This window comes from Vigna angularis, chromosome 6, assembly GCF_016808095.1.
Source record: "Vigna angularis cultivar LongXiaoDou No.4 chromosome 6, ASM1680809v1, whole genome shotgun sequence".
NCBI classification, from domain to species: domain Eukaryota; kingdom Viridiplantae; phylum Streptophyta; class Magnoliopsida; order Fabales; family Fabaceae; genus Vigna; species Vigna angularis.
This window is the reverse complement of record NC_068975.1, coordinates 2,190,938-2,214,670: the sequence shown is the minus strand read 5'-3', so window position 1 is coordinate 2,214,670 and position 23,733 is coordinate 2,190,938. Positions and strand designations below refer to the sequence as shown.

General features: G+C 35.8%; 3 protein-coding genes across 9 annotated transcripts in view; 2 read left to right on the top strand and 1 right to left on the bottom strand.

Annotated features, from left to right (window-relative positions):
* Window positions 1–4,440: 4,440 nt before the first annotated feature.
* Window positions 4,441–5,791, top strand: LOC108319781 (uncharacterized). The gene is made up of 2 exons (XM_017551030.2): window positions 4,441–5,019; window positions 5,575–5,791. Exons 1-2 carry the CDS (start codon window positions 4,591–4,593, stop codon window positions 5,665–5,667), a joined length of 522 nt encoding a protein of 173 aa, XP_017406519.1. The 5' UTR covers window positions 4,441–4,590; the 3' UTR covers window positions 5,668–5,791.
* A 3,578-nt stretch (window positions 5,792–9,369) lies between these two features.
* The window catches only part of LOC108319789 (transcriptional adapter ADA2), a 41,978-nt gene continuing 27,614 nt past the window's right edge, over window positions 9,370–23,733 (top strand). For 2 of the 6 annotated variants that reach the window (XM_017551041.2, XM_017551040.2), the window contains exons 1-7: window positions 9,374–9,527; window positions 10,553–10,602; window positions 10,693–10,871; window positions 15,209–15,274; window positions 15,412–15,537; window positions 15,625–15,697; window positions 18,574–18,634. In XM_017551041.2, the coding sequence (XP_017406530.1) occupies window positions 9,469–9,527; window positions 10,553–10,602; window positions 10,693–10,871; window positions 15,209–15,274; window positions 15,412–15,537; window positions 15,625–15,697; window positions 18,574–18,634 (614 nt within the window). In that variant the 5' untranslated portion in view covers window positions 9,374–9,468. Of the gene's footprint in view, window positions 9,528–10,552; window positions 10,650–10,692; window positions 10,872–15,208; window positions 15,275–15,411; window positions 15,538–15,624; window positions 15,698–18,573; window positions 18,635–23,733 lie in introns of all 6 variants that reach the window. The other 4 variants (XM_052878720.1, XM_052878718.1, XM_052878722.1 and 1 more) reach the window with 3 other exon arrangements.
* LOC128197333 (uncharacterized) lies at window positions 21,299–23,592 on the bottom strand. 2 transcript variants are annotated; one of them, XM_052878726.1, is made up of 3 exons: window positions 23,066–23,220; window positions 21,986–22,965; window positions 21,612–21,749 (listed from the first exon to the last, which is right to left on the bottom strand). In XM_052878726.1, the coding sequence occupies exons 2-3, from the start codon at window positions 22,962–22,964 to the stop codon at window positions 21,712–21,714; spliced, it is 1,017 nt and encodes a 338-aa protein (XP_052734686.1). In that variant the 5' UTR covers window position 22,965; window positions 23,066–23,220; the 3' UTR covers window positions 21,612–21,711. The 2 variants fall into 2 exon arrangements, with proteins under 2 accessions (XP_052734687.1, XP_052734686.1); XM_052878727.1 differs by having other exon boundaries at window positions 21,299–21,749; window positions 21,986–23,592.

The following is a 23,733-nucleotide window of genomic DNA, read 5'->3' as shown; positions in this document are numbered from 1 at the left end:
CTCCCAGCCCTCTTAGACATGCAGTAGATTCGTAAGAACCTCAATGTTTCAACTTTCTTTATTATATAAATGTATGCTAAAGCAATGTTTTTTAATAGTTCCCTTGCAACACATATGATGTTATCTGGGAGATCTACTGCTACAACTAAAAAGCTTGCATGTGTTGCCCTTAAGGTTTGGTATTTTAGTCCATAATTTGTTGCATTTGGTTCCATTCCAATGATGTTACTTAACATTTTATAATTATGATCATATATTGTAGTGTAATAGACAAACGTGGTCATATTAATGTGGTTACTACGTCATGTTTTGGATGATGACCATTATTCGTGCACATTACACCAGTGGATGGCAAACGATAATATTTAGGTTTGAATTTTATTTTCTCTATAGTTTAGATTTCATATACACTAATTGAAATAATTGTGTTTTATGCAGAGATTCAATAGGACTGCTCCAATTCTAGAGAAGTCACTTCAACTCGTGAGGAAAGCACTCGCTAAATATGTAATTCAATTATATAATAGTATGTAGTAGATATTAGGATATAGTAAGTTCTAAGTTTATGTTTCTAAGTTGTTTTATGCTTTTGTACATTATTATTAGTTTAACTTTGTACATTGCATTGATTTATGCTTCAAAGTTGATTTATGATTATATTGGATTGATTTATGCTTCTAAGAAGTTGTTTATGATTACATTGAATGTATTTATGTTTTAATATAATTTTCATTCAAAATATACGCTTCTGGATTATTCTGGACTGTTCTGGCTATAAAATTATACGTAGGTCTGTTTCTGCAGTTGGGAATGTAGCAGAAACATACCTGATTTAAAAAAAAAACAGGGGAATATGCCTCGGTTGAGACCATAACCGAGGCAGGAAAGCACCCTACGACATCATTTTAGGTCACAGCCAAACCAGAAAGGCTGGCGGATGAAAAAAAAACAAAAAAGGGACATACTGCCTCGGTTAATGTCCCAACTGAGGCAGTAGAGAGGGACATACTGCCTCGGTTCAAAGGGAACCGAGGCATAAAGTCCTACGAAAAAAAAAATAAAAAAAATTAAAACATATACTCCTTCGGTTAAGGCTGAACCGAGGCAAATCCTACACTTTTATGTCTCGGTTCAGACCCGAGGCAAAAAGTAGACTTTTTGCCTCGCTTGAATATGCCTTGGTTCAGAACCCCTGCCTATTGGCAAAAATAACCGTTGTCATTTCCCCTGACTGCACTAGTGTCATCTGCAATGATTGTATTTCTACAAGAGTAGATGGTGTTGTAGATGAGGTTGGTTTGCAGTAGCTCGACAAGAGAGATGGGGGAATAAAACTTGTCGAGGTTTTTATTATGTTATTTTATTTAAGTGTGTTTGATTTTATTGTTGTAAAAGACAATTAACATTTATTTTGATGTAGTGTACGAACATATGATATGTTTATGAATTGCTTCCGTGTTTTAATCTTTTTATAATATATATATATATATATATATATATATATATATATATATATATATATATATATATTTGATTACACGTGTTATACCTTTTGTACATTATTCTTTTATACATAGCATCTATTTTTGGGTGTTATACTGACCACATTATGAAGGAACCTAACCATAAACTTCTGCACCTTAGCCTCCTTGAAAATTATAATGCACGACCTTCTCTGCAAGATTGGAAAACAAAACAAAGTATTGGATTTACAAAATAAAATATTAAGTATTACATAAAAGAAGAACAAATATAATAGAAAGTGTTTCTTCCTGCACCTCACCAGACTCACCCTGCACCTCCCTATTTTTCTATTATTCCAACTATGCCCCTGTCAGAATCTATTTTTAAAATGCGGTCTAACTGAGTTGGAAGTGCGATTCATATCGCGCCGTATTTGGAAATGTGGCTGCCACACATGGAAATGCGGCTGTCACACTTGGAAATGCGGCTGTCACACTTGGAAATGTGGCTGCTAATGCGGCTGCCGCACTTGGAAGTGCGGTTTCACTCTGCAACTTGAACTACAAAAGTGCATTGTTTTTTATTTGCTTTATTATATTTGATTGTTTTTTTTAATTTAATTTGTTTTTTATATTAGTTTAGTTAAATATTTAATATTTTGATGTTAATATTTTGTAATTTGTATTTTTTTTATATTTTATATTTATTTAAATTTTATTTGTAATGAAATTAATTTTTCTTAATTTCGAAATTTAAATTTGTTTGTTAAATTTTTGATTTTATAATTATTTATTGATTTTTTATTTTTCAATATGAATTGTTATTTAATTACTTGTTGTATATTTTTTTAGTTTTTTATTCGTTTATTAATTTAAATTTAATTTGTCGTGTGTTTGTGGTTTTTTTAAAATATTTTATTGATTTGTTAACTTTTTTTTAAATTTTAATTTTTATTATATTTGATATTTATTTAAATATTATTTATAATGTAATTAATTTGAAATTTATATTTGTTTGTGAATCTTTAATGTTTTTGAAATTTTTTATTTATCTAAATAATATTTATTATGTGTAAATATTTATTTAAGTAATATTTATTATGCAAAAAATCATTAAATTATTATTATACTTTTTTAAATTTTATCAAATAAATAACATAGTTGTCAATTGAGAGGTGTAGACTGAAAAAAGTGAAATGCAAGAGAGCATCACTCTAAAAAAACCTCAACAGCATCACGGAAACAAGAATCACAATGACACTCACTACAAAAATACATGGAATTACCGATGAAATTTTACCGACGAAATTATTTTCGTCGGTAAATGATGCATTACCGACGAATTTTATCGACGGATATAAAAAATGTAATTATTGACAGATATTTGTCCTTCGGTAATTATCGACGGACAAAATCTGTCGGTAAAGCCTTCGATAATTATCGACGGACAAAATCCGTCGGTAAAAAGAGCGGCAAAATTTTCGGCCATTTTTTCTCTCTCTACGCGAAGAAGATTATATTTTTCTATCTCACAAAACACTTTCATCATTTTTTCTTTCCTCTCATCTCAAGACCATTTCTCACCTTCTCTGCAACCATTTTTCTCTCTCGTGCAACCATCTTCCCACACTACTACCGCTGCCGTTGGAGAGTGCCACCGCTGTTGTTGGAGAGCGCCACCGCTGTCGTGGGAGAACGCCACCACTGCCGTGGGAGAACCACGCGGAGCGCCACCGCTGTCGTTGAAGACCGCCACCGTTGTCGTTGGAGAGCGTCACTACTGCCGTTGGGGAGCGCCACCGTTGCCATGGGAGAACGCCACCACTGTCGTGGGAAAACCACTGTCGTTGGAGAACCATGCGGAGTAGTGCTACCGTCGAGATGCTAAAAAACTAACTGGGGATTTTTCCTAATTTTAGGGTTTCTAAAACAATTGGAGAACCTAAGTAGAGCCTTTGATTTTGGTTTTGGAATGAATTGGATTGTTGTTTTGATTTAGGAATAAAGAAAGTTTGATAAAAAAAATTAAAATCTGAGGAAACCAAAGAAGGGGAAAGAGGAAGAAGATGAACCAGATCGAGATATTTACCGACGGGCTTACCGACGATTTTTTCCTTCGATAATTACCGACGAATTTTGCCTTAGATAATTACCGACGACCATAATAATCCATCGATAAATATTACCGACAATGTTATTATCGACGGATCAAACTCCGTCGATAAACCGTCGAAAAAATGACATTACCGATGAATTTTGGACGTTTTCGACGAATTTTGGTCATCGGTAATAATTGATTTTTTTGTAGTGAGTGGGAAATGGAAGCAGAAAATTCTCTCTCAAAGTCGAAATAAAAAGAACCACAAAAACGAGCGCAATCCAACAATAATTATAAAATCCGCAATCCAAAAAAAATAACAACACACTCAATCAAACCATAACTTAGAAAAACCCAAAACAAAAATAAATAATAATTTGTAAGAGAAGAAAAGGAATTCAAATAAGACCACGATACTTAGTATATATTATTTGAATTAAGGAAGACAAACTACTCAATTTTCATAATAACACGATGACTGATATTTGGGGAAGACAAAGATATAGATGAGAGAGAAAGGAATATTAGACAGATTTAAGAATTGTGGATGAAAAAAAAAACTCCAAATGCATTTCAACACACATTGTCATTTTCCTTCCAAAAATACTCTTAATGAATATTAAAAAAATAGACCCACACATGTATAATGTCAATCTATAAGTTAACTTATGAATAATGATATTTTTAACAATATTTTTTTAACAATATTTTAACATGTGTTATTTTGTGATTATTATTATTATTGACAAAATGACACAGTCATCATAAAATATGAAAAAAAAATTCAAATTATAATTATAGTTGTTTAACATGGCATTAGGTATCCTATTATTTTTGTTACGTGAGGAAGTAGTAATGGAGATCACGTGAATGTTTTCGGGACACGACAGACATTACAATTCGCAACGGTTACTTTGCGTGTCATTGTGAGTGTTTCTCTCTCTTCCTTTTTCCCTTTACCCAATATCAGAAACCTTCCAAATTGGTGTTAGGCGCAAAGAAAAATCACATACCCATTTGTGTTTTGCAATGGGATCTCGAAGAAAATCAGTGAAAGAGAAAGCTCAAGAAGAAGAGGAAGAGAAACAAACAGTGGTTTTGAAAACTACAAAAGTGGTGGAGTATTTGGTGCCAAAGATGTCAATTGAGCTTCTGTGCAAGTTTCCGGATAACTCTGCCTTTGACTTTGATTACTCTCAGAGCACAATATGGTCTCCTTTGCTTCCCACACCCTCCTGCAGTCCAATGGATTTGGATCTCATAACTCCAAAGAAGCTTTCCTATGAGATGGGTTTGGGAGCAAGGTGCAGTGTCAAGAATATGGGTTCAAAGCTTAGGAAAAAGTTCAATCTCAATCTTCATTTCATCAACAAACATGGCAAGAGCAAGAACAGGAAGCTATCTTCTGATTTCTCACCGACACCCTTCAAAGGTGCTTGCAACCCCATCATGAACAAGGTGATTTTTGTTTGTTACATTTTAGTTTTGGTTTATGTTTCTTATTCCCATTCAGATTTTGCTTTTCGATATGTGGAGGTTGAGAAACATTTTCGAAATTTGAATATAGGCATTGTTTTCATGGACTCAAAGTTTGTGATAGATGCTGACAAAAGAAACACTGTTAAGCACAAAAAATAGTAAAGTATGATCACTCGGATGAGAAAAATGCAGCATAATGGAAGTGTGACGCATCTAGCAAACTAGCCAACTAACTATTTTTATTTTTTTAGGTAATTATAAGCTTGAGCTGATCATTTATATGGGTTTCTGGCATTTTTATTTATGGTAATGTTTTATGGAAGTTGAATTTTTTTTTTCCTTGATGTTGAGAAATCTTAAATTCTGAATAAATTTGTGAAAAAAGTTATATAATTACCTTCAAAAACCTTCTGTTATGAAATTATTTTCCATGTACTTTTTCATACAACTCTTGAGATTGTTTGGGGATGAAAGGGGCAAAATGTTGAATGTCATTATCTATTGGAAATAATTTGCGTTTTTGGTTTGATCCAGCGATGGGCAAGAGCACTGAAAGCTGCTTCTAAACAGTTCAAGAAATGGAAGACAACGAGAGACCCCATAGCTCATGTCATGCTACCAAAATGATGTTTTTTAAATATTTGCCGAATGTTTTTACTATTTCTTAATTGTGAGTTGGTTTAATTATTTCTTTTTTGTTGTTGGCATTCATTTATTTATTCAATTTAATCTCCACATTAAGAAACTTTAAGTATTAAGTGTTTCAGAGAATTTTGAAGGCTTAGAAAGTTTTCCATATCTCTTATTATGGGCTTAAGTCTTTTTGTGGAAGAACCAACATCTATTTAAGAAAAAATAGAGATTTATGGACTCTTCAAAATTGCTCACCCCTATCAACAGTATAAGAATGTTACTCTCGAATTTACTATAATCTTTTAGTTGGTTATGTTTTCATTGAATGTTTCCAAGCAACTAACAGTAATAGAGATATTGAACTCTTCTCGTTTTGGTTGTTCTGGAAGGTTAGAAAGCCAGAGTTACTTAGAAAATATCATTAATTAAAAGTCATCTCGACTAAACACCAAGTTACTTAGACAATAATATTAAAAGTTTTCTAAACGAAACACTAAATTACTTAAATAGTAATTCAAAAACAAAAGGCACCAAGTTATTTAAATGCAAACAAAGCATAAAAATAAGCTACAACTATGCAAAGTATGTTAAACACGCCATAAATAAATCCATGCTCAAACATCAATTACAAGTTATATAAAAAGTTCAAAATTTATTTACAAAGATGGAGGGAAAAGTACAAAGTCCTATATTAAAAAGGTCAATTGATCAACGACCACAACAACAAACCCCTTAGCTCGAGCATCAGCTTACTTGTTAAATCAAAAACAACCTCGTCCTCAAATAATCTTTTCCACATCGATAACTAGGACATTATCAACCACATCCTTACCCATGTTAAATTGGTCTAGGTTCAAGTCAATGTAGAAGTGAACAACTTGCTTCTTGGCTTTCTCGAACCTACAACATAAGTAGCCAACCCACGAACAATAAGGATGACACTTTCCTCATTAAAACGAGTGACATCGACTTCAAGCCCAACAATTTTCTCATTCAAGCTAGTCATCTCCTCCTGAAGAGTTTCAGCGCTCCTCTCGTTTTGTAGTTGCTCGAGCTCAAAGGATAGCTCAATAATACGACTCGAGATTTGTGCTAGTTCCAAGTCTTTGCTCGTCAACTTTTGACTGAGCTCCTTATGTAGATCGACCATGTTGTCCCTCTCGATTTTCGTCTCAACCACCTTCAATTGTAAAGTTTTTAGGGCCTCCTCTATCCCATTCAATCGAGTAACCTTTATCCTTAGATTCGTGAGCTCCTCATCCTTTATCTTATGATGCTTCTCACTTTCACCTAAGCAAGCAAGGAACTCGAGCCTCTCTTTCTCGGCTTCCATGAGTTTGGTCATCCATTGACTCTATGGCCATGTAACTCTTGCATAAACACATAATGGCCATGCATAGAGCCATTATGACCTTGCTCGGATCCATACAACTCTCAGAGCCAGCCTTCTTCAACAGTTCTAGGTCATAAGGATTGAGGAGAGTGTAGACAAGAGATTGCTCTCAAAGTCGGACAAAGAAAAAGAAGTACCAAAATCCTGAAAATACTTGTAAAGATAGACAAAATTGTCATCTTTCTCGCTAGGGCATGAGAACACTCTATCATTAAAAAAGCAGGGGATGGCAGTGAGCCTATTAGGACAAAAATCTAAAGTAGCCACTAGCTCGGCTAACCTTGCTAGTGTAGGTGGCTCGACCTACACCACAGACGGAGCACGACATAACCTTCTTACCCTTAGCTACATGATTCTTATTCTTCTTCGCACAACAACAACCCCCGAAGAAGTTTATACAAGGGGCAACAAAAATAGGCTCTAATGAGGAGACCCCAACATTAAGAGAAGTGAGGGCTTTCTGTAGAAGAACCCTGACCTATATGGGTGATATCTCTCCACAACATAGACTGACCATGACCAACATTAAAAGAAGAACCAGAAGACAAACGCAAAAGTTGTAAAAATGAACAGAGGTCTTTGGTATACTAGGTAGGGTGTCATATTGTTGTTATTATTTCGCTAATTATCATATATACGATAAGTTATTATACTTGTTGATATTTGATCTTCTTTTTATCTATCAGTTTTACAACAAACCTCGTAGGGCCTAGAAACTTTATAAATACACATGGTATTTCACTAGGAAATACACATCTTATTGTCACTTTCTTTTACTAAAAAAGATTAAAACTCTTTTAACTCACCTGAACATTGAGAGTCTTTTGCAAATGGATCTTCTTATGTGTTCCAACCCTTAAGAACATATGTCAGGATTCTCTAATCCATTCAGATCTTGCCATATATTTGAAGGCAAGATCTGGGTAAGAACAACTAAAATTCTACAATCGCATATCACATATTCAAGATCTTCATTTTTGTCTCTTGCATTTGTTCTCATGATCTGTGAAGGACGATGTTGACAAAAAGTTGAACATGTTCTTACTTGGGACTTGAGCGCGAATCTCCAGACAAGTGACAAGATCCTAGTGGTAGTTTGTAGAAGCGTTTTGTTGTTAGGGATGAACCTTTATGTCGTTCCAAGAGTGAGGAGATGCACCTGCAAAACTCTCCGACACTCAAGTGAGTAAGAGGGTTGGATTATTTGTATAATCAAGTGTATCAATGTTATGAGTTGAGTATCCCTTAAGAGATGCTAGTTATATTTATAGGATTAATTATGAACTATGAGCCTATCTTATATCATAATAGTACTTATCTCGGAGTATAATAATAACATAATAAATAATAACAAAAGAATAAATAATAACTAAAAGGCTAAATTACTAAAATTTAGTCGTAAGAGGAGTGCAACCCAAATAAGTGTAGGTTTGAGTTTTTTTTATGATAAATGGGTGTTGTTGAGCCATATTCCTAATATGTCTATTGGATCCATTAGAAACAAAATACATTGTCTCTATATAAAAAAAATATAAAAACTCAATTGAATAAAAAATTATAGAAGCTAAATTATTAATTAAATAATTTATTTGACCGACACAATCTAAACAGCTTAGTAAGGGAAGAAATTATATTCATTAAATGAGACACGATTCAACAAAAACAAATATTAAAACAAAAATTAAAATAAAAAAAAATCAAAATATAGAAATCAAAATAATAATTAAACCTAAAAATTTGACGAATGTGACGTGATTCCGTAATATATGTTTCAATGCACGTAACAAAGAAATATTACGAATAAAGGAATTTAGATAATCTCATAGGACTAAGAAATAGTGTTTATAAGTTCGAACTCAAATTAGCAATTACATAGATTTGATATACTAATTTCTATACATTTTTATATTTTAAAAATGATGTCAAACTTATTGGTTAAAATTACATTATTTAATAAGTTAAAAATAACCATTCAAATTAATAATGTTTTTAAATCCCTATATTTTTACTACTTTATTATCTTTAAAATATTTGTATGCGATATAGTTATTTTATAGATTTATTCATTTTTTTTATTGAACATGATTATTTGGCAGAAGGTTTTAAGCTCAAAAAGAATAAAAATACAAAAAACTATTTTTATGTTCTAAGTTTTTATTTCATCTTTTAACTTCTTAGTAGCTTTTAAGTTGAAAAAAAGTTATTCACATAAAGGATAGAAGATGCAAGAGAAAAAAAACAGTAAAAAGAAAAGAAAGATAACCTCTGTATTCCGGTTTTTAAGTTATTTTCGTTTATTATTCTTTATTTTGTTTTATTCCTTCAACTTTTCTTCAAATTTTCACCTATTTTCTTCGTATCGGAGCACCGTTCCATTTAGCGACAGTAAGTGGCGTCAAGAAATGGGTCGCTGCCGTGCTGCGTCGGCCACGGGCCCCGCCGACGATGACCCTAACCACAGGTTGCTTTCTTTTTTGATTACTATAAGCGCTTTTGTTTCCATTTTCGCGTTTCCAACTTGCTCACAGTGAGATTAATCAAGCTTGGTGACAAGGGGAATTATTTACAAAAACAGGGTTTACAATGTCGTGTTATGGAACGTGCTTTGCAACTCTCTTTAATGCTATGCTCGTGCTTTTTTTCTTTTGTTTCAATTTTGACGTGTGGACTTTGTTACCATGAAATTATTCAAGCGTTAAGTTCGATGGTCAACTTAAATTAATCGAGGGTTTCAAGTTTTTCACAGACTTGATTGACTGGACTTAGGAGGTATCATTTCATGTTCTAACAATATAGACAGTGTATTGTTTAATTGATGATGAAGAGGATTTGGATGTACTGGGATCAGGGTTTGAGTTTGGAGTGATTACACACTATATTTATTAATCAAACTGAATTTTCCTGTTGTTTTGAATTTGACTCAGGTCTCCACCTGGCTATAATACGGACAATGTTAAATTTTGGGCTTACATTTAGGTATTTAGTAGCGAAGAAAATTCAATCAATGTGTTAAAGGTTCTTCTTAGTTGCAGGTTGTTAATATTCATGTATCAAAACATTTTTGTGGTAAAATATATTGGCAAACATAAATGTAAGGAAGCGATTTAGGAGTATCTATGATCGTAGTTGAAAATGTTGAGGAAATATGGATTTGTAGTTTGTTTTTTGTGCATCAGCTGAGGCATACATGGGCACAGGGTCAAAATTTTGAATGCAAGGAAATCCTTAAAAGCTTTTGTCGATAAGATGCTTGTTTTAAGGTTGATGGAAATGAGGAAAAAATTGGAAGTTCTACACATTGTTAGTTTTTTTTTTGGCTGGCATAAAAGATAAATGTATACTTTTTTTGGTCCTAGAATGATTTTATTTCGTTGTAGATTTTTGTTTGTGGGCATGCCCATGGATTCATTGAAATTCTTCTTGAATGCTTCCTACTAGCTGCTACATATTTTTGTTGTAATGTTGTTTTTTTCATTGCTTTCTTAGGTTAAAGAGAAAAAGGGCCGCTTCAGAAAATTCAGAAACTTTAGCTACAGGTGATTTTGTTATGATCACATCACAAGGGTGCCCTTCTTTCCAAAAGGTCCATTAACATATTCTTTAACACCTTTTTCTAAATGTGGTAGTCCAAGGGATAGCTAATAGCAAGGTATCTCTTTATCACTGTAATTATTGTAACAAAGATATTTCGGGGAGGATTCGCATCAAGTGTGCTGTCTGTCAAGATTTTGACCTCTGCATAGAGTGCTTCTCCATTGGTGCCGAGGTGACACCACACAAAAGCAATCATCCATATCGGGTTATGGTAAACTTCTACACATTGTTCCTTTCCATATTTATTGTACTACTGTAACATAATTTGCATCTCATATTTTTCTAAGATATTGGCTGTGAATTCTAAAATTGGTGAAACTAAGAACTAAAGACTAAAGAGCTCTTCTGTCATCAATTTTCTGAATATCTCAACAGGTATTTATGGTACAGAGATTAGAACCAGTTATGGTAACTGCTAGAACAGAGTTGACAGTTATGATATCAGAAAAGTCAACTATAATACCTGAAATGACTGCTTTGTTAACAAACTGCTGCTGACATAACTAATTACAGTCTGCAGAGACTGGTCTATTACTAACAACAGAAGCTACAACACTTAAGCTAATGTACAGTCAATTATACTCTATTATTTTTTGTTTTTTATTTATTCGAAGGTGATAGTATCCAATAAAACAGTAATGAAAAGGAAGAGATAATATGTGTATTATTTCAATAGGTTTAATCATTTTCAAGATCCCTATTTGTGCAGATTTGTCTCAAATTGATCCTTCAGTTAAATTTTAACTCAATTAGGTCCCTGTTTGTGCAAAATTAAATCAATTGAACCCTTATCGTTAATTTTAGTAAACGGCGTTAAGAGGTCAATCACGTGGCATGTTGACTTTGCAAATTTTAAACATGTGGCACGTTCAGAGTATTAGTGACGTGGGTTTTGTATTCCTTTCCTCCCAACTCAAGGGTTTGAAGAAGGGGAGACCGTAGCTTTTGGGAATCTTCTTGAGGTGAAGCTTGGTGTCTGAAGCAGCCATTGACAATGGTTGATGAAGGTTGAACGGCGACTCGAAGAAGGATGGCGGCTAAGGCTTCTGAGGAAGAGAGGTTGAAGCTGGTTTTTGTTGGTGATTCTGAAGCGCGATCTTCCACTGATTCCCTTCTTTCCCACCCTCCCAAATTCCTCTTCTGCTGTTTCCTCGTAATCCTAACTAAGACAAGATTTTGGCATAAAGCAATCAAATATTTAGCTGTAAATTTGTAAAGTCATCACTGTGCTCTAGAACCTAAGAACAGAAGGGCAAAAAGAAAAATTGAAGGGCATGTCCCCTTCCTTTGCCGACACAAAGCAGCTGGTCAACAAAAAGATCAAAAGCTTCACACTCTGGTGTGTCAAAGGGATCCAAGCATTCACTACAAGATGGTGACAAATTTCCAAATTAAAAAACTGAAAGATTAAACAAATGACAAAATTATCACTACCTTTCAGTTAATTTCAATGAGTAGTGAAATTGGAAGGAGTGAATGGATTAATGATGTTGACGATGGCGGTACTTTGGCGCGAAAAGCAACTTTCATGCTAGCGGCGGAGCAGTTAGGGTTCAGTCCAAGCACGGTGTAAGTCGAAGAAGAGGTCATAGGACCATCATCGTCTAACTGCAACTCGCTCTTGCTTTCTTCTTCATAAACCCTGGAAAACCGCTTCTTCCAAAATAGAGAGACGTAGGTATCGTTTTAAAGCTTGTGATGTTCATTTTCGGTAGTCAGAACAACAAAATAATGGTTCCAATTTTTTTTTTTTGCAGATGAAAAAGAAATTGAAGGATTGGGGGAAAGGTTTAACGGACATCCACTTGTTTGGAGGCTTCTGAATATAGATTCAAATGTGATTTGTGGCTATGGAGAGCTCGAATGCGATTTAGGGTTCGAAAGAGTTTTTCGAATTGGGAATTTTTCTGGATTAGAGCTATTTTGCGTTTGATTTCCAGGTGTAAGGCGCTATGCTCTTTGATGAAATTGGTTTGGGTTTTCTGCGATTATGTCTGGTGGTGTTTCATGAGGCTTGCATGGTGGCTATCTGTGCGAAGAAGATGATGCTTTGAAGCCAGTGGCCGACGCAAGGAAGCGCGACATGATTCATGGTGGCGGCGACATGATTTTAATGCCACCAAGTCACTGCCACGTGGTTAACATTTGCTATATCAGCATGTCACGTGACTCAAAATATAACGCCGTTCATTCAAATTAACGACAAGGGTTCAATTGATTCAATTTTGCACAAACAAGGACCTAATTGAGTTAAAATTTAACTGAAGGACCAATTTGAGACAATATGCACAAATAGGGATCTTGAAAATGATTAAACCATTTCAGTAACCCCAAAATAGAGAGGTTTAGGGTCCTCCCCTCCTTACAAGACCAGTCCATAATCTGTCCTCCCTTTCCCAAAGATGTTTAAAAGATATTTAATAATTCAAAAATGTTAGTTAATGATATTTTCAGGTGACGTTGGTCGGGACTATTTTATGGCCAAAGTCTGTCAAGGTATTTTTAGCTAATGTCAACAAGGGTTATTTTGTTTTATGGATATTGACTAAGGTTAAATTTAGTTGGCTACTATTATTTCTGCTAACATCAATTAGAGTTATATTTTCAATGTCATTGGTTGGATTTAGTTTGGTGAACTTCTAGACTGATGTAGGCTGAAACAGTCTTAGACGACATTAGAAAAAAGAAATCCTAACTAACTTTCAACAAATGATATTGACCAAGAAAAATCCCTATAGACATTGACCGGTGAATAACCCCTACAAATGTCAATTGAGAAAAACCTGACTAAAGTCGTTTGAAAAATAACTTTGGCCTACATTGACAGACTTAAGATTAAAAAAGAGAAGAATATATTTTGGAGGGCTTGAAACACCCTTCTTCTTCGTCTTATATTTATAGGAATAGAACTCTTAAGACACTAGAGGACAACTCAGATATAATGGAATACAACTCTGATAAAGGAAACATTTATGTTAGAAGAAATAAAAGGGACAAACAATTTTAATTATCTATGTGTAGGTTTTGTTTTGCAGACTATTATAAAAGTCTGTTTAGGAGGTGGTTTTCGGTAGTTTTTTTATTCACTGTAATTTCTATAAAGAGACTTAGGTGAGGAGAGTTTGGTCCTGATAGGGTTTTAAGAGTATATAAGAGGAGGAAAAGAAATTAATTAGGAGGTTGTAGGTGGTTAGGAGGCCTGTTGGATAGTTAGATGTTGGTCAGATGGTTGGGTAGCCTTTATAAGAGGGCGGGGGGTGTCTGGTGACAGACATGTTTTGATAATTCTTTTGTATAGACAGGACCATTGCATCCTGTGTGAAGGGAAAGTGTTCTTGAGAGTGTTTGGACGTGTATTGTTTATTCTTTGATTGCAAGAGTAATAAACTGTTCTTTTCCAGTAATCTAAGTGTGTGAGAGTGTATCTTTTGAGAGTGTTTGATTTCTTACCAAAAGAAATCTATCAAATTGGTCAGACCTGCCGTATTTGAGGCAGTGCGTCTTAGTTTTCTTTTGCGACATACTGATATACAGCAAGACATGGGAAGATCATAAGAGTCATCTCAAACAGGTGCTGGGAACATTGTGGCAACAACAGGTTTTTGCTAATAAGAAGTGCAAATTTGGGAAGAAACAAATCAGAAATGAATTTGAAATCTGGTTTCTTGTCTCCAAGAAACCTAACAAGGACTTTGAATTGATTATGTTAGATTGTTTATGGGGACTTAGAATTTGTAATAAGCTTGATACATATGAATTTATATGCACAAACTTAACGAGGAGTTCACAATATCTAACAATATCTTATATTTACCATATTTATGTGTATTTGCCATATTTTCCTGAATTATTCTTCATTATAAATATATTACCTTATGCGTGTTTTACACACAAGGAGAATTCCTCCTATATCTAATCTTCATTATATTCAATAGATATTATAGAGAAAAGACTAAAATTTCAAATTCTTACATTTTAAGAAATTTGAAAATTTTGAAGAAATCAAATTACTCATAAATTTCTATAATTTCAAATTAAAGAAATATCCTCTAAAAGTTCTCTATCTAGAACATTATTCAGCAAATATTCAATCACATAGACTCTGTTATGAAGGATTGACAAAATCATCTTTCTTGTGTATGGTGCTTGTCTTTCCTTATAATAAAATCTTTTTTCATTAAAAAGAGTAGTAGTTTGCTGCTTGACAAATTAGATTGTTAAGAGTTTGTTGAATAATTATTTAGTTAGGGACACTATTGCATAATCTTAACAACTTTCATTTGTAAACTTCTGCGTTATTCCGTCCAAATATTTTTCTGAATGCACATGATCTTTTTTCCTTTTTCTTACTTTGTGGTTTTCACAAGAAGATAAAACTGAATGAGAGTTCTCAGCTTTCTTGATATGCATGCTGTCATAATAATATTCTTGTGATAGTAGTAATTTAAATTTCTTGAGTATGAAGGTTGCAACATATGTGCATCCAATGTCAAGGTCAATATATTGATGTATTAATTTAAATTTTAAAGCATTTTCTTTTTGGTACAGGATAATCTATGTTTTCCACTTATATGTCCAGATTGGAATGCAGATGAAGAGATCTTACTTCTAGAGGTATGAGATTTGAGTATGGGGAACACTCCTGTTTTCTTTTGCTTAACATTAAATTGTATCCTAAACCATTTTTGTCTTTTTATCTTTCATATCACTTGTTATATAAAATTGTGTTTCTAAACAATTTTTTCTCATAGGCTATTGAGATGTATGGATTTGGGAATTGGAATGAAGTCGCAGAATATGTTGGAACTAAAAGCAAATCTCGATGTATTGACCACTATAATGCTGTATATATGAATTCACCATGTTTTCCTCTCCCAGTAAGACAATTTGAGAACTATGTCATGAATATTATACATGCAACCATCAGTTGAATGCTTAGTGTAATTGTTCAAATGTGCTCCCAGGATTTGTCTCATGTTATGGGAAAGAGTAGGGATGAACTATTTGCCATGGTTAAAAGACATGAAGCCAAAAAAGGTTTGTTTCTCATGAACTGAAAATCATAATTTTTTGAGATTTTGCATGCAAGACTTGATTAGTTTGTTTCTATTGTAAGTAAGACATTAAATGCATTACTAGAAGTTGGTAAAATATAAAATGTATTACTAGAAGCTAATGAAAGTTGTTAGAAGATTCTAGAGATCTCTTTGTAATTATTACTTTAGGGTTAGAGTTCTGAATATATAGACTCATGTATAGTTTCAAATGAATCAATTTGAGTAAAAATCTCCTTTTTTTCATATTAATCCTTTCAAGTTGGTATCAGAGCTTTCGATCTTGGGAGCCCTACATATGGATTTCTTCTCTATCGTCTTAGTTAAATTTATTTTTAGGATTGCCTGAAGTGAACCCAACTCGAAGGGCAAGCATTATCTCTTCATTTTGTTGAAAAAGCCTTGCTAGTACTTTTAGAATAAAAAATGGCTTGATTAGACTTTTTGAGGATTAACCCTTTAATTTAATTAAGTGAATGATGGCCTAGGGGAAGAGTGCTTTATGAATAGAAGTATGATCTCCTAGGCTTTGTTTGTATCCCAAAAAAACCATTGTTTTTATAAATCTTCCAAACCATGCTCTAGGGGATTGCTTAAGATCATACAATGCTTTCTTTTGGAGGCATACCTTGTTTTTTTTCATATTTCACTTCAAAACCTGGGGGAATCTCCATGAAGAAATGCATTCTTCACATCCAACTGGTGTAAGTCCCATCTAAAATGAGCAGCCAAAGCGAGAACAACTCAAATTGTATTCAACTCAAATTGTATTCATCTTAGTCAATGCCATAAGTTTGGGTATATCCTTTTGCTACCAATCTATCTTTGTCTCTTTCTATTGTCCCATCTGCTTTATGTTTCACTGTGAATATCCATTTACACCCTCCTGCCTTCTTGTCCCTTGGCTTATCAACAATCTCCCAAGTCGAATTTCTTTCTAATGCATTCATCTCTTCTTTCATGGCTTGATTCCAATGTTCAAGTTTCATGGCCTCCTAGATTGAGGTAGAATTTCTATGGCAGCAATAAAGCTTCTATGCTTATCAGAGAGATTGTTAATGCAAACATAGTGAGAAATAGGATATTTAGCACATGATCTTCTTTTCTTTCTCAATGCAATAGGTAAATCCTTAGAAATACTTACCTTCTCATTGTTATCTTTAGGGATCCTCACCTTCGGATTAGACAATTTTTCTTGCTCGAGAGCCGAAGTGGGTTGTTTTCTTCTTTCATATTTTTTGCCAAAAAAAATTGTCTTTTTCCTCTTCTTCTTCACGGTGGACTATGGTAGCTTCATTGTTTAAATCTTGGGCATCCTACAAACGCAAACATTGTAATGACAAGAAGGAGAGTTCATTCACTTCAAGTGCTTTCTCCCCCTAAAGTGGTGGACTGATATAAAAGCATTGTTTCATGAAAGGTGACATCCATGGTGATAAAGACGCGACGACTCTGAGGATGATAACATTTGTACCCTTTTTTATTAGAAGGATACCCAATAAAGACACATTTTAGAGCTTTGGGATCTAATTTACTATGGTTAGGATGATGAGAGTGAACAAAAACAATACATGCAAAGACTCGACTAGGTAGACTTGTTGTTAGGGGAGAAAAAGGAACAAAAGACAATAGATACTCTATAAGACTAATGCCATTTAAGATACGGGCGGGTAACCTGTTGATGAGATATGTGGCAGTTAACACAACTTCTCTCTAATAATTTTTGGAACAAACATTTGAAAAAGAAGAGCTCTAGTTACTTCGACTCGAGGATGATAACATTTGTACCCTTTTTTTATTAGAAGGATACCCAATAAAGACACATTTAAGAACTTTGGGATCTAATATATGGTTAGGATGATGAGAGTGAACAAAAACAATACATCCAAAGACTTGACTAGTTAGACTCGTTGTTAGAGGGGAAGAAGGAACAAAAGACAATAGAGACTCTATAGAACTAATGCTATTTAAGATATGAGTCGGTAACCTGTTGATGAGATGAGATATTTGACAGTTAACATAGCTTCTCCCCATTAATTTTTTGGAACATACATTTGAAAAGAAGAGCTCTAGTTACTTCAAGAAGATGAGGATTTTTTCTTTATGCAACCCCATTTTGTTGAGGGGTGCTTACACATGTTAGTTCACGAACAACACCATTACGAGACAAAAAATTGAAAAAATCATAATTCACATATTCACTACCATTATCGGACCTGCTTCTTTTTGATATTTTTTCCAAATTGATTTTGGACAAGACGGAAATAATTAACAACGATTTGGAAAACATCTGATTTATTTTTCATAAGGTATGTCCATGTGACACGGGTACAATCGCCAATAAAGGTAACAAACCATTTGGCTCCGGAAATAGAATATGGGACAGGTCCGCCAACATCAGAGTGAATTAAATCAAATGGAGAAGTACTCATTCTATTACTAATAGGATAAAATGCACGATGGTGTTTTGGCAACTGACAAATATCACAATTAAAAGACTCAATAGACTCCGTGGTAAACAAATGGGGAAATAAGGACTTGATAAGATTGAATGATGGATGCCTAAGCCTTTTATGATGTAACCATATTTTGGAATTTTCCCACGTCTCAGATGTAACTGGTTGACTCATGATTTTTGTTTTTCTTTTGTCATTAGACTCCAACAGATTCTTTCATAAACATAAACATCCTAGCATTAAGGGAATCCACCCTTTAAAAGCTAGTTGTTGAAGGAGAGAACCATATATACTTAAATCCTCTACTAAGCATCTCATGAATGTGGGACATTGACACTTCTATAATATTCAAGTCCCTATCATTGTTTTACAGTTTAAAACCCATTACATGTTATTCCTGCAGATTTTTCTCTAACTGCTGAGCTTATGCTGAAAGAAGAAGCTCCCTTCTCTGATGTATTAAGGTAAAAGTCACCCTTTTAACTGTGATTATTTGAATCACTTGAGATCTAAAAGAGAGAAAAAATGTTTCTCAAAGACTTATTTCATTTCTACTCTTAAGCTTACATTTATAGAACTAGAGAGAGTGCTCTCTAGTTGTAACCCACTTAATACAACTCACACACAACTCATACACACTCATACACACTCACACACAGCTCATACACACTCACCCATAAACCAATATTCTAACACTCCCCCTCAAGCTGGAGCATACAAATTGTATGTGCCAAGCTTGGAACAAATAAACTCAATCCGAGGTCCCCTTAATGACTTAGTCAACATATCTGCAAGTTGGTCATTTGATCCAACAAACTCAGTACATATTTCTTTTGACAATAATTTTTCCCGAACAAAATGACAGTCAATTTCTATATGTTTGGTTCTCTCGTGAAACACTGGATTTGATGCAATGTGAAGAGCAGCTTGGTTATCACAATACATCTTCATACTCTGGATGTCACAGAAGTTAAGTTCTTGAAGGAACTGCTTCACCCATATAAGTTCACATGTTAATGAAGCCATTGCCCTATATTCAGCTTCAGCTGTTGATCGAGCCACTACATTTTGTTTCTTACTTTTCCATGAGATAATGTTTCCTCCAAGGAAAACACAATATCCAGTAGTAGATCGTCTATCAATAGGAGAACCTGCCCAATCAGCATCACAATATCCTGATACCTGAAGGCTTCCTTTTTCTTCGTATAACATCCCTTGCCCAGGAGCCTTTTTTAGATACCTTAGAATGCGAATGATAGCATTCCAATGGCCAACACATGGAGCTTGCATGAACTGACTAACCACTCCAACTGCAAAAGATAGATCCGGCCTTGTAATAGTAAGATAGATTAGTTTTCCAACTAGCCACCTATATCTCTCTGGGTCGGAGAATAACTCACCTTCTTCTGTTGTTAATTTTTGATTTGGATCCATAGGGCTATCAACCGGTCTACAATCAATCATGCCTGTTTCTTGCAAAATATCCAGAGCATACTTCCTTTGGGAGATTACAACTCCATCTTTTGACTGAGCTACTTCAATGCCTAGGAAGTATTTGAGGCTCCCAAGATCCTTGGTTTGGAAATGTCTACACAAATACTCCTTCAATTGAGATATTCCAGCAGTATCATTTCCTGTAATAACTATATCATCAACATATACTATCAAGTAAACACATTTCCCTGGAGACGAATGATAATAAAAGACTGAATGATCTGCTTCACTGCGTTTTAGCCCAAATTTTTGAACAATGGAGCTAAACTTTCCAAACCATGCACGTGGTGATTGCTTGAGCCCATATAGAGATCGGTTCAATTTACAAACCATACCAGACTCCCCCTGAGCAACAAACCCAGGAGGTTGCTCCATATAAACTTCTTCCTCAAGATCACCATGGAGAAAGGCATTTTTGATATCCAATTGATGAAGTTGCCAATGACGAATGGCTGCCATTGCAAAGAACAATCGAATGGTAGTCATCTTTGTCACGGGAGAAAAGGTATCACAATAATCAAGACCATAAACCTGAGTGTACCCTTTTGCAACCAGTCGAGCTTTGAGTCTATCAATGTCACCATTAGGACCGACTTTAATTGCATATACCCATCGACAACCAACAGCCTTTTTGCCTGGGGGAAGTGGCACAAGCTCCCAAGTATGACTGTGGTCAAGAGCCTGCATTTCTTCAATCATTGCTTGTCGCCATCCAGGATGATCAAGTGCTTCTTTCACACTTTTAGGAATAACCACAGAAGATACTGAGGATAAAAGTGAATAAAAGGAGGGCGACACTCTGTGATAACTAAGAAAATTATAAATGGGATGAGGGTTTCGAGTGGAACGAGTACCTTTTCTGAGAGCAATGGGCCAACCAGAATCATCTTCACCAGGAGGCGTGACAGGAGATGGTGACGGAGAAGAATCTGAAGAAGGAGATCCACCATTTTCTGGAAGAGGATTATCCATCGGGGTATTGTGTCCAAGGATATCAGTATGTGGAGAGGAAGGTTCGGGAGGACCTTGGGTATGACTTGGATTGACAGAGGTATTGGAGATATTAGACTCAACCACTGGAAGAGGGAGTACTTGGTGGAGGATGTGAACATCTTGAACAGATGGAGAGAAGAAAGGTGTTTGTTCAAAGAAGGTAACATTAGCAGACATGTAGTACTTTTTGGTTTCAGGAGAGTAACATCGATACCCTTTTTGAAGTCGAGAATAGCCCAAAAAGACACATTTGATCGCACGAGCCGAGAGCTTGTCGAGCCCCGGAGACATGTCGTGAACAAAACAAACACAACCAAAGACTCGAGGAGAGGTGTGAAAGAGAGGGTCATTGGGAAAGAGAATGGAGAAAGGAACTTTATTATTGAGAGAGGAGGAGGGCATCCTATTAATAAGAAAACATGCAGTTAAGATGGCATTCCCCTAGTGATGAACAGGAATATGAGCACCAAGCAAAAGGGTACGAACCGTTTCAACCAAGTGTCTATTTTTTCTTTCGGCTATACCATTTTGTTGGGGTGTATGAGGACAAGTGGACTGATGTAAAATACCATGGGAGCTAAGAAGTGAAGAAAAAGTTGATGAGAAATACTCTTTAGCGTTATCACTTCTTAAGACTTTAATTACTTGACCAAATTGGTTCTTGATTTCATTCAAAAAGGATGTGAAAATGGGTAACAATTCAGAGCGATCTTTCATCAGATAAACCCAAGTACATCTAGAATACTCATCAATAAAGGTAACAAAATACCGAAAACCAAAAGAAGAGACGCGACTAGGTCCCCAGACATCAGAATGAATAATAGAAAAACTAGAAGTACACATTGATTGAGATCTTTTAGGGAAGACAGATCTAACATGTTTTCCTAGTTGACAGGACTCACATTCTAAGGTCTGAAGACCACTAAGTTCAGGACACATCTTTTTTAATTTTGACAAGTTAGGATGGCCAAACCGATCATGTAACACTTTAGGGGGAAGAGCAGCAACACAAGATACCCGTGGACGAAATCCAAAATGGTATAAACCTCCAGCTTCATATCCTTCTCCAATCTGTCTCCCCGAGCCACGCTCCTGTATAACAAAAGATTTTGAATCAAACGTTATTGAACAATTTAGTATTTTGGTTAACTGACTTAGGGAAATTAAATTGAATGGACAGTTAGGTACAAAAAGAACGGATTTCAGAGTTAGAGAAGGAGACAGGGAAACTCGACCGACTCCCTTTGAACAAGTTTTAGAGCCATTTGCAAGGGTAATGAAATGAGGTTTTTCTTGAAGGGAAAGATTTGAGAACAATGAGGTATTACCAGAAATGTGATCAGAAGCACCCGAGTCAATTACCCATGAATTTGGACCTGCCATGGATTGAGAAATGCAAGCTGTGGACGTACTTGAGGACTGAGATGATTGTGCCAAGCTGTTAGACTTTAAGCGCAGATACTCTTGATACTCTTCCTCAGTAAACTTGGAGTTGGAAGTGGAAGTTTCAGCCTGAGATATATTGGCAGTTTTTGAAGGAAAGCCATGCAAGGAGTAGCAGTTTTCTCGGATGTGACCCATCCTCTTACAGTAAGAGCACTGTTGATTTCCCCGACCTCCACGTCCTCCTCCTCTAGTTCCACGTCCTCCTCTTCCTCGCGTGGCAACCATGAGAGATGGTGCTATTGTTTCATGAGCTTCCTGAGACTGAGGCACAGGAACACGAAGAAGACGTGTGGTTAAGGCTTCCATAGAAGGGACTTCATGACTTGTCAGAAGTTGATCTCTGATGTGATTCAAATCTGGATGCAAAGCACGGAGGATCATCACCATATAATACTTGTCAAGCTTCTTTTTGATATCTTCCGAAGATTCCACTTCCAAGAACATTCTCAATTCTTCCACAGCTGCTTGGGCTTCAGTCATGAAGGAGACCATATCATGGTCTGTCATTTTGAGACAGGCGAGCTTGTTTGCGGTATCATAGAGACGTTGAATATCATTAGCATAAATGCTTTGAGCTTTCTTCCAAAAAGTGTGACATGTCTTGAAGGCTCTAAGAGATATCAAAAGTCGGGGTTCCACAGATTGCCACAAGAGGGCACACAATTGAAAATCAGCTTGTTTCCATTGTTCAGCTATGTCAGAAGGTACTTGACTCCCATCCTGCTCAAGGTGGTCATAACGTCCTTGACCAAGGAACCACATTTCTACAGCAGCAGACCAAGACATATAATTCTTTCCATTTAGCTTTTCGGAAGTGATTGAGGGACTTCCAGAGAAAGAAAGAACACTTCCAGATGCCATTCTTTGATAAAAACAGGAGAGGAAATCAGAAAATCCGTGAAGGACCAGAAAACCCTAGAGGGTTTCTTAAGGTTTTCTTAAAAGGGAGCTTCTGGACCCACCAAAGTAAGATTTTGAGGGTCAAAATGGACAGAGGAGCTGAGGGCGACGGCTATGGAGGTGGCGCGGAAACTTTCTGGTGAGCAGAGGGCGGCGCGTGGACAGCACGCGCCTATTCGCAGCGCGCAAAGAGGTGGCGCGTGACGGAGCGTGGAGGAGAATCAGGCGAACCCACCGGCGTGGTTGGCTGTCGCGTGAAGAGGCGAACCAGATCCAGTGGTCGCCGGACGGAACAGTGGCGGCGGACGGCGGCGGACGGCGACGGTCGGCGGCGGTCGGCGGCGGACGGCGGCGGATAGCGGCAGACGGTAGCGGACAGATACCAGGATGGCGGCCAAGTTGAAAAACTTGAAATTGCAGTTGACAGCTGCAAATAGTGGCGAGACAGCCGCAGACAACGACGAACGGCACCGGACAGGTGCGACCAGCAGTGACCGTGCTGGTGAACAACACACTGAAACCAGAGCAGGATGAACCCGCTCTGATACCAACTTGAGATCTAAAAGAGAGAAAAAATGTTTCTCAAAGACTTATTTCATTTCTACTCTTAAGCTTACATTTATAGAACTAGAGAGAGTGCTCTCTAGTTGTAACCCACTTAATACAACTCACACACAACTCATACACACTCATACACACTCACACACAGCTCATACACACTCACCCATAA